The sequence below is a fragment of the Alosa pseudoharengus genome, unplaced genomic scaffold, assembly GCF_046254945.1.
Source record: "Alosa pseudoharengus isolate Yale_2024_CS ecotype anadromous, Long Island Sound unplaced genomic scaffold, YU_APseudo_1.1 YU_APseudo_1.1_scf_13, whole genome shotgun sequence".
Taxonomy (NCBI): domain Eukaryota; kingdom Metazoa; phylum Chordata; class Actinopteri; order Clupeiformes; family Clupeidae; genus Alosa; species Alosa pseudoharengus.
Window position 1 is genome coordinate 34,715,930 of NW_027468598.1, and position 14,341 is coordinate 34,730,270.

Consider the following 14,341-nt stretch of genomic DNA (forward strand, 5'->3'; position numbering starts at 1 on the left):
CTTACAGTCATAAAAGGTTACACCATCGCTCTTCTTGGTTGTGTGCTTGGTCTAATGCGTAGCCTAATCAATCTCAAAATCATCGCCATGCCGTCAATATAGATAATCCCAGACAACTGGACAATACAAATAAAACCGCTTAGAGCAGCAAACTGCATACAGCAAATGGACAACGGTATTTCAGATGGGCGAGAATCGCCATCCTTCTCATCAACTGATGACTAGCCTACGAGTGGAACGACATCACTGAGCAGTTGAGAGAAGACGCAGCCTCCTTGAAGTGGTCTAGACTAGAGTAGCCTAATGGGCTGCTCCTAGTCTAACCACAATTCGGAGAGTACCACCCCCATATAAATCCAGATCGAGTGTTTAACTGATACACACTCAAATGGGTGTGTATTTTGTGGGTTTTGTGTGTACAGGGCACGCAGTTAACTGTGATGTGCAATGTTTGTGAAGAATGTGTGATGACTGTGGTCATATGGACACGCAAATTGCGTGTGTTTAATTGTTCGACTGCCCTATGAGAAAGATCTTATGATCTCTAGAAAATCCAAGCTACAAACAGGAATATTAACAGAAGGTAAGCCTAAATGTAAAATTGTTTTGTTGTTTGTGAATGACTTTTAAATAAAAGAAAAGATATTTGAATATTTTTGCTCTTTCTTGTTTTTTTTAAACAAGAATAGCCTGAAGTTTAAACATACAAGAAGTATTACTTTCATGTATTATTTTAAAGTTGTTTCAAAGCTTATTATTTCGACCTAACCACATTCGTCAGTAAATGTTCTCTAAGTGATCAAATCATCAACCTATTTGAAAGAGTATAACTGCAATTTTATTAGGCAGAACATGTCTGATGACGTTTTTGTGGTAAACAAATTGCTCATTAAGGTTAAATCTCACATTGCGTTGATTATTTAGCCGTGAGAACTGTAGGTTATTTTAAGACTTTGAAACAAATCTCGATATAGGCTATCAATTTGTCAATGACGGGGATCCAGAAACGTAATGCTAATCAACCTCAAATAGACAACTGCAGCAAGCCTCATTCAGCGAGCTGCTGAAAGAGATGCTTGGTCACAGTGTTCATTGTAGCCTATGTGGAATACAATACAGCACGATTTTGAATATGCTTGTATTATTCGTATAGGCCTAGTCTAGTCTTTTAATGACTTTCCACCTGTTCGAAAAAGTGCGCACTACCCATCTGACGCACATAGGATTCACCAGTCTTTGAGGATACCAGAAGATGTCGCCAATTTACCATGCGCGACATCAATCAATGTTGTTTTTTACGTGCGGGTGCGTGGTGTTCAAAAATTACGTGCGCGCCCATGACGTTGAATTCTCCTCGGTCCGATAGAGGAAGAGAGATGGTATGAAAGTGCAGTTCGTGTGTAGCTGTCTGCCAGACTCTAAACTTCAGGCGTTAGTGACACATCTAATGCAGCATTTAAAATAGGTTTACACTTCGAATAAGTGTTATTATTGAATGGGCGGAAGTGTCTACAATTATAGTTCATGGAACTTGTTGCTGAAAGCTCAACTTTGTAACACAAGGCAACCTGCCCGGATCTGTAGGCTACAACGTAGGCTAGACCTATGAAAACTTGCGACCTATTGCTAGTTAGCCTGTTAGCGAGCAATTAAAAATCAACCTTAAGATATTAAAGCAATTTTAAAAGTTTACAGTAGCGTTCTTTGGATACATTTTCCTCATTGAGGTAAGGAGAATGTCTTTTGAAAGTATTTGAAAAGTTCTCGCCAACTTATTTTCTGACTTATCTTTGTCTTTGTTAAGTTAACTTCCATTTCATAACGACTTTGCTGGAGTTGTTGGTAGTTTTTCTTAAGTTATGCAAGATTATATTTTCCTATAACACGTTTACTGTCACTATATCAGGTAACTAACGCCAACGTCAGAAACAGAGGCAAACTATCGCTGGTGATAACAGTGATACTTGTGTCAGTCATGTTTGTTGATAGAAGGAAGTTGAGAAAGGATAAATATTGGCACCCTTGGCAGATACTAGATAGATAGATAGATACTTTATTGATCCCCAAGGGGAAATTCAGGACTAATTCATACTAAATATCCAGAGTCGGTTTTAACTTATGCGGTAACTTTCTGTGTTCAGTCTACAAAGTTAAAAAATAACGTTTAATCTGTCCGTTTATTCATGTTGGTTTTTTGACAAAATGATTCCTCGTTCCTTCATCCACGCGTTTCTCTTCTTGGACTTGAAACAGTCGACATGACTGCCTGAATTCGGCAGTTGTTGTCAAACTTTCCTCTCGCCCACAGAAGATAAGTGACATGTAAGGAGCACCTCTGTGGTGGTTATCCAGCTCATGAGCTGAGGCTTTTGTGCAGTTCACTATCGCTGCAATGAAAGGGAAGATAAACATTGAGAAGGTGTAATTATAGGTCATAAAGGACTGTCCCCAAGTAGAGATTTTGTGTGTAAATTTAACCATAGTGGCAATGACCAAATGATATGCTGATAATGAAGAAGGAAGAGTGGTCTTATATTTTGTTGTGATTTTTTCACAACATCAGGCAATGCCTTCATACTCAGTCTGTCTAGTTTCAAAGCTGAACAACTGCAAAGTTGTACATACAAGTTACAGTATGCCAGTGCGCTAACCTTGATGGTTGGTGGGCTGGTTAGTATGTGACGCTTCCCTGTTGCATGTGTTACTCTGAGGATATGACTGGCCATGACTCCCTCCCCATGACCAGTCAGTACTGCCCTCCTACTTCCTCCTTGCCTGCAGGGGCATGAAGGCCCCACGGCCCTGAGAGTTGAGTAGCCGACTCACTGTGCCCGCTGTCTTGCACAGCCCCGGCTATTGTTAGTCTGTCAGAGAGAGAGTACCGGTAGTGTCTGTGTGGTCGTGCATTGACACTATGAGCCATGCAGGGTGGGATGTGCGGGGGGAACCGAGGGGACAATACAGCATCAGTTTGGGAGAAGAGAGTGTGGGAGGCGGCCCTTTCCTTTTGTTGTGTTGGATGTTGCGCGGCCCGCTGTAACTGCTGACATAGAGCAATGTTTTGGGCCGAAAAGTCAGTGAATGAGAACACACACACACACACACACACACACAGACACACACACTCACTCTCACCGCCAACACTAAGTGTTAAGTTAGCTTTAGGCTTGATAGTTGGGTTGGGAGTCATATTGAGAACACACACACACACACACACTCACTCTCACCGCCAACACTAAGTGTTAAGCTAGCTTTAGGCTTTATAGTTGGGTTGGGACTCCATGTTGGCAAGAGAGAGGCTGACGCCCAACAAACAGTTTAAGTATTGTCACGTCGACGTCGGCCCAGAAAATCACTTTATTGTTTTGTTTTGTTTTTCTCTGCTGGATTAGATTACATCATCTGACTAATTAACACGTTTGGGGTCAGCAGGAGGGTGGAAGGGTCATGGCTTTACACATGAGTGGACACAGCCATCTGTTAGTACCTGAATACGATAAGCTCTGTGCTCATAAATGGCATTTAATAAGGCTTAGCCAAAGCCACTGACGTTTCATGCATTGTCCCAAGAAGGACAGGAAGTGAAAAGATGTCGTCTGTCGTCGTTTTCCAGACTTTGTCTTGTTCTGAGAAAGGGAGAAAAGGGTTGTGTCTGTCCACCCCAGGGGCATGCTGGGTCACTTTCCTTGCAGCTGTTACACTTTCTTTCTGTCTTTCTTTCTTTCTGCCTCTCTCCCTCCCTCCCTCTCTTTCCTCTTGTCTGGTCACAGCCACAGGCCTAGCAGCTGTTACCACGGAGCCAGGTGAATCTGGCCCGGTCGCCATGACAGTGCCTCTGCGTATAATTGACTTGCACCGGTTACCTCAGTGAGCCATGAATAGAACACCTCGGGGAGCTAGTCCCATCATCAGATCACTAGCTTGTTATTTGACACCTGAATTAGCTAGCCGTGTGTGTGTGTGTGTGTGTGTGTGTGTGTGTGTGTGTGTGTGTGTGTGTGTGTGTGTGTGTGTGTGTGTGTGTGTGTGTGTGTGTGTGTGTGTGTGTGTGTGTGTGTGTGTGTGTGTGTGTGTGTGTGTGTGTGTGTGTGTGTGTGTGTGTGTGTGTGTGTGTGCACATACATGTGTGTGTTTGTGTGTGTGTGTGCACATGAATGTGTATGCAAGTGCATGAATGAGTATATCCTATAACCATATCATGACACTATTCTTTGCTATTGTATTTTGACAGGAACCCTGTGAACTCAATAGTTATTTTATAGTCCGTATATCCGTATTGCAAAAATAGTTATAAATAAACTCATGTTGACATTTTAAATCTGCTTTACACACAGGTAGCCTATTTCACGCACATGTTATGAGTAAACATGGATGATGTCGCTCTTGTGAAAGATCGGTCATTTTGCTTTAAACAGGAAGTCTTCTACTTCACACTGTAAACAGACCACACACTGATCCTTCACTCCAGAATGATCAGCATCTGGAACGGAATACTCTAGAAGTGTTAATGATAAACAAGGCTGATCTGTAGACCCATCTAGAAGGTGCCTTGATGTGTGTCTGCTAGAGCAGATGGTGCATGATCAGCTGTAGCAAATTTGGTCTCCTGTATAAAAAATCATAGCTGGGACAACTCTCCATTGGACAGAGTTGTGAGCTGCACAATTAATTGCAGCCTTTAGCTAATTGCATTAGTTCATAATTACAATTTCAATTAAAAATGTCTTAATTGTGCTGCCCTGAACATTATGTACAGGCTAGAAGAAGTAATGGCACACTGCCTGAACAGCGCACTCCACCCCTGCCTTCATATGTAAAGAGAAGGAGAGGAGGCATCCATAGCCTGCATGTAAATAGGCTTCCCCAGGGCTGGATGGAGCACCAAGACATGTAGGATAAATGGACTTATTTATCCCCACTGTTGACATCACTGCAGGGTGGTCCCTTCCCAACGCCCAGTGAACTGTGGATGTGTAAACAGTTGGCCTGGCCTGACGTTAGTGAAATGTCTGCCTCATCCGCTGCCTGTTCCAGCTGATGCAATGACAGTAATGGCTCCGGAGAGTGTTTAGTCTGAGGTCGAGCTGGCTGAGATGGAGCTGCTGCTGGAAGTGCTGAGTGGGACCGATTTAACCCCAGACTGATTTTACCCCAGACTGATTTTACCCCAGACTCTTTTCTGCCCCAGACTGATTTTACCCCAGACTGATTTTACCCCAGACACTTTTCTGCCCCAGACTGATTCTACCCCAGACTGATTTGACCCCAGAGTCGTTTTTACCCCAGACTCTTTTCTACCCCAGACTGATTTTACCCCAGACTCTTTTCTACCACGGGAACGGGAAGTGCAGGAGAAGATGCAGCTCATGCTGTGTAGGGGTCGACCAATTATCGGCCTGGCCGATTATTAGGGCCGATATTTAGCATTTTTATAATAATCTGTATCGGTCATTTTTTCCACCGATAAGCCGATATTGAAATGGATAAATATTGAAACGCGCTACTTTCTCTGTAAAGAATCTCTCACTCCCTGCATTTGCTACTCTGTGGTCAAGAGCATTGTCCCGGCCACTACACCGTCTGATTTGTTAGTTAGCACGAATGCAGCCAATCAGCATCGAAGACTGAACACAGAGAAAGTTTAGGATTCTCACTGAGGCAGACTGACTGGGCTTCAGCTGTACGTACGGAGCTATTTTTCGAAGGTAAGGAAGGTAGCCTACATTGCTGAAGTTGCAATGAATCACAATCATCTACACTGAAAACACCACTTTGTAAGCGATTGTCTCTTTGATCCGGATCAATAAGTAAAGCACCCACTTCCTTCATTTAGCGAATTCCCGATTGATGCACGTTAGTGATGTTTAGCTACTAGTTAGCCTACAAACCCGGGTGCTGCGCGTCGGGAGTTCTCTGCCTCCGCCTTGTGCGTTAATTGTGAATAACGGGACACCTCGGCGGACATAGTAGCCTACAGACAAGTCCTAAATTATGCGATAGCGAACGTCAAAAAGTCTAATTGCTCCTTTTTGAAACGGACTGTCAGAAAAGACTACATCCACCCAGGGCCAGCCGTAATTTAATCCGACCTGAACTAAATCGCGTCCTGAGCTGGCTATTAACGTGCCTTTTAGGCTCTCAAAAGTGTAGCTTATAGCATATGGACACAAATTGCATGCTTAAATAGCCTACAAACTATTTTAAAACTGTTTTGTTAAACTATTCAACCCTAACACTTGCCATCACGCATGCACCTCTTCCTCTCCCGTGCACTCACACACACGATGGCAAAGCATCCTCTTTCTGACAGGTCCCACATAGCCCATTGTGTAGGCCTACTCGATGAAAATAATTGCTATCACTCAGCTCCTGGATTAACATGATACACAGGATATACACTTGCAAGTGATGCAAGTTGATAGACAATTGTGTATCAAAAGAAGAAAGAAAAGTTTGCATAATTAAATACTTTTGAATTAAATTTTTGCAGCATATCGCCTTTACTATCTACCTCCCTTTTTGACAACCGACATATCGGTTTTACATATCGTTATCGGCCTCCTGTTTTGGTAATAATTGATATCGGTATCGGCCCTGAAAAAAACATATCGGTCGATCCCTAATGCTGTGAGCTCTCCAGAAAGAAGAGGAAGAATGACTCAGATGAAAGCTGAAGAGTGAATCACATTTTCATACCACATCTCTGTGTTTGTGTGTGTGTGTGTTGTGTGTGTGTGTGTGTGTGTGAATGATGTAAGTTCTGTTTAGCTAATTTGTCTGTTTGTAAGATGTGTGCATTGGTCTGCGCTGGATATATGTAGGCTCTATGTTATGTTTTTCATTTTTTAGTTTTTAGTGTGTGTCTGTGTGTGTGCACATCTGTTTGTGTCTGTGTGTGCTTGCATATATGTGTGTGAGTGAGTGAGTGATTGTGTGTGTGTGAGTGACTATGGCCCCTATTTTGCACCCTGGCGCATGGCGTCAAACTCGTTTTCCACCCGGCGCAAAGTTTCTTTTCTTATTTTGCACGTCTATTTTTTAAACAATGCGCCCAGGGGTGTGGTAATTAACAACCTAGGAAGTGGCCTAGCGCATTGTCTAAAAATCGCTATCGTACACTGGCTAAAATGCATTCCGCCACTGACCAAGAGAAACCTGGTCAGAAGTCTATGGTGAGTTGTTTATATGTTATTTTAAGAGCACATTGTCAACAGTCATATTGGCAGGTGCACGCACCATCCTTCTATCATTCATGAGCGCGCACCAGCGCACGTCCATGCAAAACATTACAAATTACACGATTACAATGGGAAATATAATTAAAATAAAGATATTACGAAATACATCTCACAAGTAGTTATTCAACATCATTTTCAAATTGGTAATGACGGTTAAAAGTGATTAGGGGAGAGGCGAGAGACACATATGGAGCACAGCTGAAGACGGACTGTCAACTCCTCTGCAGGATAAATGTTGTTTAGTTCAGTCATTTGAACATTATTAGGGTAAGTGTTACTTTTTCCAGCCTATGTTTTAGATGGTAACCCATAGTCAGTCAATAGTGAAAGTAACTTACTGTGTACTGTCTTTGACTGACACCACAGTGAAGTTGCACTTTGCCAATGAGTTCAAATAATAGACGAATGCAAAATGCGTGAAGGCTATGCTATGCTAGGTTTTCAAATGCGCCGCTGACTGTCAAAATACCGATGCATTCTTTGACGTTGTGCTTCGTGCTGTGAAGGGGAATGACAGATTTAATTCTCATTGGTTTAAATGATGTTACGCTTAAGAAACCTAGCAACGCCTTGTTGCGCCATCCGCCCGACGTTTGATAACGAAAACACTCCCAATGTAGACTGGACATCCTACTAAATTTGAGTAAGTTTTTTACTAGTGACCATGTGCTTTAGGCTGTCATAATAGGGCCCTGTGTGCATGCATGTGAGTGAGTGAGTGTGTGAGTGAGTGAATGCATGTGAGTGAGTGTGTGCATGCATGTGAGTGTGTGCATGCATGTGTGAGTGTGTGCATGTGTGTGAGTGTGTGCATGCATACGTGTGTGTGTGTGCGTGTGTGCGTGTGCGTGTGCGTGTGTGTGTGTGTGTGTGTGTGTGTGTGTGTGTGCGTGCGTGTGTGTGTGTGTTGGTCAGAGACACCCTAGCAGGCGTGGTGCAGAGAGCGTCCCTCATGGCTCGGCCCGCCGGTGCTCTGAATTAATGATGGGAGGCCTAGTTGTGCATCCAGGAGACGGCTGGCTGGCCCCCTCTCCCTCCGTATCAGATTCCCTCTCTCCCCCCCTCTCCCTCTCCCCCCCTCTCTCTATCCCCCCTCTGTCTCCCTCCCTCTCTCTCTCTCTCTCTCTCTTACTCACCTGCTGTCTGTCATGTTTGTATGTTTGCATACTCTGTATCTGTACAACACTTCTGTCTATCTCTTTTTCTTTCACTTTTTTCCCCCCTTTTCTATCTCTTGCTCACTCACTTTCTGCCCTCTGTCAGATACCTGCACTCTCTCTCTCTCTCTCTCTCTCTCTCTCTCTCTCTCTCTCTCTCTCTCTCTCTCTCCTCTCCCTTCTTCACACCTTAACCATAGACATGAGGTACTCAGGGGAGGCTCTTCCTGTCTCTGTGTTTACATCCTTCTTTGTCTTTACTGTCAGTTTCACTATGTGTCTCACTGTCATCCGCAATCCTCTAGAATAATCTCCTTCTCTTCTTCTTCCTCATCCCATCTCTCCTTCTCTCCTCCTCTCCTCCTCCCCATCCTATCTCTCTCCGCCTCTCTCTCTCTCACGATGGACTTAGTTGGCCAACGGTACTAAATTAATGAAACGATTTTTACTACACTGATGTGAAAGTGTCAGCTTCAGTTTTAATAACAGAGATCTCTCCCCCCTCCCTCTCTTGTTCCCTCCCTCCATCTCTTTCTCTCTCTTCTGTCTCTTCTCTCTCTTCTATCGCTCTCCCCCCTTCTCTCTCTTCTATCCCCCCTCTCTTGTTCCTTCCCTCCATCCTTTCTCTCTCTTCTACCTCCCCCATCCCTCTCTTCTTCCCTTCCTCCATCTTCTCTCTCTCTCTCCCCCCTTCCTGTGTCTGTCCCAGGTGAGTAGCATGTGGGCCTCGTGCTGTAACTGGCTCTGTCTGGACTCGGCCCCGGGGGAGGAGAGTGGTGACGGCAGCACGCGGCACCAGGCCTACACCAACTCCGGCTACAGCAGCTACCCCTCACCTACCGCCGTGGAGCACACCTGCAAGGCCTGCGGCGGCCGCTTTGACACGCTGGCCAGGAAGGTGAGCCCACGCACACTCTCTCACACACACGCACACTCTCACAGACACACACTCTCACAGACACGCACACACTCTCTCTCACACACTCTCTCACAGACACACACTCTCACAGACACACACACTCTCTCACAGACACGCACACACTCTCTCTCACACACACTCTCTCACAGACACACACACTCTCCCACAGACACTCTTTCACAGACACACACTCTCTCATAGATGCTCTCTCACGGATACTGTCTTACTGACACAGACAGTGTCTTAAAGGAAAATTCCGGTTTTTAGCACTTTAAGGCCCTTTTCTGGTTTGTTTTGGATGAACTAGAGTGGTGGACACCGAAATTTTGACGATTGGTCCTGTCTCAACTTTTCTGACTCTTTTTGAATCGCATTTGACTGCTCAGGGTGGCTGCCAACAGGCATACTGTAGTAGGCTACTCAAACATGTCCTAAAACGTTTTCAAAACTGTGCAACTCACCGAGTGGTTAGTGGTGTTCGTTGATGTTCCAAAACAAGTAGCGTAGCGAAATACAGTTTCTGTCGTGTTTTATTTGGCATTTTGTAAAATCCCATTGATTTCTGTTGGAAGACGTTGATATTACTGCGCCACCGTCTATGCTTCAGGTTCAAATATTGAGCGGAAGTTTATACACGGTTGTGAGGTGTCTGAATAAATAGTTCCACAATAGGCCTAGCAAATAAGACGGCTGGAAATCATACATTGCGCCGATATATTTGCTTTTAATAGTCAACGAACTCCACTAACCACTCGGTGAGTTGCACAGTTTTGAAAACGAATGTTAAGGGTTGTTTTAGGACATGTTTGAATAGCCTACAGTATGCCTGTTGGCAGCCACCCTGAGCAGTCAAAGGCGATTCAAAACAAGTCAGAAAAGTCGAGACAGGACCAATCGTCAAAATTTCAGTGTCCACCACTCTAGTTCATCCAAAACAAACCAGAAAAGGGCCTTAAAGTGCTAAAAAACGGAATTTTCCTTTAAGTGTAAAGGCATGGACCAAACATTATTCTCTTTGCTGGGCAAATGTTCATATTTCATAATGAAAGTATGGAGGATATCGTGGCCACTTCCGGTTTGGGACGACTCTGTGAAAACAGACGAATGGACAACTGATGTGAATTAAAAAATGGCACCAATCATTCAGCCATTTGCTCAGGTCATTTTTCCATGAGCCAGCTGGTAGTTTGTAGGGGCTGTCACTCAATCGAGCTGTCACCAACTTCAGACTGTACTGTAATTTCCCAACTATTAGCCACGGCTTATACATTGATTTTGCTAAATTTCTTCAGCAATGAGGTTAATACCCCGGGGCAGTTGATATGGTATTAATATGGTTTTGTTTCTTTTAACTTGCATAACACCCTGTCCTGCTGCTTATACACAATGCGGCTAATACAGGAAACACAGGAAATGACTGCAACACTTTTGCCAGTTTATCTAGCTCATCAGAATAGTTATATGACATCTTCAATGAACAAATACAATTATGTGGTTTTGTCTTCTCCATAGACTGTGTTTTATGTCTAGAGGAGAAGATGAAACACTTTTATCAAGAATAAAGAATATATATAAACGTATAATAAGTCAGCTAATAGAATGACGTTTGATCCATGCGTTTGACACTTAAGACATTAGACATTAGATTTTATTTGAAGGCAGCATAAACTGTTCATATGTACTGCTTCAAAATTCAGCCTTACAGCTGTATCATAAAAGGCAGAATGATAGTCAGGATTCTGACATGCCTCAATGCTTGCTGCCTCTGAATGTTAGAAGGCAGGATTTGATTTTTGTTTCCATCAGGCCTGCTGTCTCTGTCTTTATTGTAGAGAAGCGTTCTGGAAAGACACTAAAGTTGGCAAGAGCTGTGAGATCATTTCCTGGAAAGTGGAGTTACCATTCTACAGAAATTCTAACTGGTTCAGTGTGGTTTGTGGAGATAAAATCGGCACGGTTTTGCTAATCCGATATTTAATTTGTAGCTGATGGTTTCACTTGTATGTACTGCCAGCAAGCTCCTTCAATGTGGCGTTAAGAGGACAGGAGCCTTGTCAGCACAACGCAGTGCATGCAGGTGCAGGCAGGGCCCAACCCATACAGGCTGTGTTGAGGGACGCCTGGAGCCTGATGCTAATCTCCAAACCAGTGTCCAGGGCTAGCAAGCTCATGCTCTACTCCTGTTCCCTATGCAGGAGGATCTCCGCTAAAGAGCATCGTAGCCCTGTGGCTGTTAGGAGCGGTGCTTACGCCACCCCCCCCCCCCCCCTCCCCCTTGCACCGTCTCGACGTCAACATTGTTAGCCCTTTATGTTAGGTGTGTGAGAAACTCACTCACACTCTTCTATCTTCACTTCTTGCTATCTTTCTCACACACACACACACACACTATATATAGACTGCAAACACACTTAAACATACACTCTCTCAATCTCTCTCTCTCCCTCTCTCTCTCTCTCTCTCTCTCTCAGACACACACACACCCACACACACACACACACTATATAGACTGCACACACACTTACACATACACTCTCTCAATCTCTCTCTCTCTCTCTCTCTCTCTCTCACACACACACACCCACACACACTATATAGACTGCACACACACTTACACATACACTCTCTCAATCTCTCTCTCTCTCTCTCTCCTTCTCTCTCTCACACACACACCCACACACACACAATATAGACTGCAGACACACTTACACATACACTCTCTCAATCCCTCTCTCTCTCTCTCTCTCACACACACACACATACACACACTATATAGACTGCACACACACTTACCGGTATACATATGCTCTCTCAATCTCTCACACACACACACACACCCACACCCAGCTGGCTACAGACCCTGTTGCGACAGCTAGTCGCCCCCCCCCCCCGTAGCACTCTGTACACACACGGCGTCACCTGCGCCCCAAAGTGTGTGTGGCGTCAGGCCTGTCCTGTCACATTGCTCCACATGCCCCTTGCGTAACTCCCAGCACACAATGGCATGGCCTCAGGCCCATTTAGAGACTCCACCCCCCTTTCTGCAGAGGTAACCGGAGCTAAGTCTGTGTGCACTTGTGCTGGTGCATGTGAATGTGTGTGTGTGTGTGTGTGTGTGTATGTGTGTGTGCTTACATAGGACAGCACCTCAGCAGTGTGTCCTTTCATATAATGGACATACGTGTGTGTGCGTGTGTGCAACATGTGTTTATGCTGTATTATTTACATGTGTGTGTGTGTGTGCACATCTGTGTGTGTGTAGGGGAGGGCCAGGCGCTTGTTGTAGTGTGCAGTTCACATCTCCTGCATCCCCGTGGGGATTCACTGCCTCACACACGGCAAATGTTGGGAAACAGGTTTTCCCCACTCAGGCCGCCCATGGAGGCCTGTTCTGAACACACGCCTGTTGCTGTTCTGAACACACGCCTGTTGCTGTTCTGAACACACGCCTGTTGCTGTTCTGAACACACGCCTGTTGCTGTCTGGAGAGCCGCAGCTGCTGGGAGAGGTCCTGTGTGAACAGGACGTCTCCTACCGATGCTGATTTTCCACACGAGTATGAGTCAAACTCAAACAATACACCCACCTGGAATGCTGGCACCCTTACGGCAACACTACAGCAACACCAAACATAGAGGCTCACAGGCAGAACAATGAAGTCACAGTGTCACGCTTGGCCCATAGCATGGGGAATTCCTCAGACCTTCTGGGCATGCATGTGAGGCATTGACAGTCAGGTGTGTGTGTGTGTGTGTTACAGCTGTCAGAAGTGTGTATGTTACAGCAGTCAGTGTGTTTGCAGTCCTGTGCAGCTTGCCCCTGAGTCACTTTACCTAATCATGTAAACCAGGAAGGAGAACTCAACTCAATTTCATTTCATTGGCTCTATACCTGTACTCTGCTAAATGACAATAAAGTTGATTCTAATCTATTCTAATGAAGTCCAGGGGTTTTCTTCAGATGCTGTACCAGCAGCTCTGTGCTGGCTGCCTGTCTGTTGCATATTAGACCTCTGAGACATGTGTCAACCTGCCCCTCTTTCTCCCTCAGTTGCACTGTTCTCCTCTGAGGTGCTTGTGATTGGGATGATCTTTGACCTTTGTGCACCTGCCGAGGGCCTGCCGGGCATCTCTGACCAGCTCTCCGGCGTGTTCCGTCAGCGTTAGCTGGCTAGCTTGGTGCATCATCTGTGTCTGAAAACATCTGTGTCGGATTGCGAGGGCTGGACAGGCAGTTTGTTCAAATGTCATTTTATCACCCCACTTTGCATTCACTTTCCTAATCCACCCTGTGAGTGATGTCTAGTTAATACAGGGCTTCACACAATGGCTGTTCTCCTTATCACAGTCAGCCTCAGGGGGGTGCGTGTGTGCGTGTGTGTGTGTGTGTGTGTGTGTGTGTGTGTGCGCGCGCATGCGTGTGTGTGTGTGTGCGTCCTTTTACCTAGTCATATTGTAAAGCTGTGACCGGCTTGTCCGATAATAATCAAGGCGTGAGTAAGCCGCCCTGCCCAGCCAGTAAGCTCAACACAATGATTTGCATCATCATGGTTTGTTATTGTTTTGTGTCCGTGGGATTTAGTTTGGCGGCGTTTTAGTTTCCGTTGTTCACAGCGTCCGCCGTGATTGGTGGTGGAGATTGGACAGTCCCTAGCCTGGTTAACGCCAGACCTCATTTCATTGGACAGTCCCTTGCCTGGTTAACGCCAGACCTCATCTCATTGAGATGGGGGTCTGGGAACTACACAATAATTTTCTTGTTTTTGAGACGTAGTTTACGAACGCCCAGAGCCGTTTATTGGGCGCTACAAATGTCTATCAAATGCGTCTGTACGTAGCTCATAACCGCTTCAGTGTGTCGTCATCGTCTTGCTGCCCCCCCCCCCCCTCCGTTTTGTGATTGGTTCCTTCGTTGAGGTGAAAACGAAGTCCATGGAATCCAGGCTTCCTAGCAGCGTGAATAAAATCGCGCACGTAAGGCAGCAAGGTGAAACCCAGGCTAGACAGTCCCTTGTCTTCCCTTCTCAG

The 14,341-nt window shown here is 45.1% G+C and overlaps 1 protein-coding gene across 3 annotated transcripts in view; it reads left to right on the plus strand.

Annotated features, from left to right (window-relative positions):
• Positions 1 to 1,366: 1,366 nt before the first annotated feature.
• Positions 1,367 to 14,341, plus strand: part of rffl (ring finger and FYVE-like domain containing E3 ubiquitin protein ligase) — a 28,502-nt gene continuing 15,527 nt past the window's right edge. For 2 of the 3 annotated variants that reach the window (XM_076282915.1, XM_076282917.1), the window contains exons 1-2: positions 1,367 to 1,727; positions 9,105 to 9,293. In XM_076282915.1, coding sequence (XP_076139030.1) covers positions 9,114 to 9,293 — 180 coding nt within the window. In that variant the 5' untranslated portion in view covers positions 1,367 to 1,727; positions 9,105 to 9,113. Of the gene's footprint in view, positions 1,728 to 4,033; positions 5,706 to 9,104; positions 9,294 to 14,341 lie in introns of those variants that run through there. The other variant, XM_076282916.1, reaches the window with a different exon arrangement.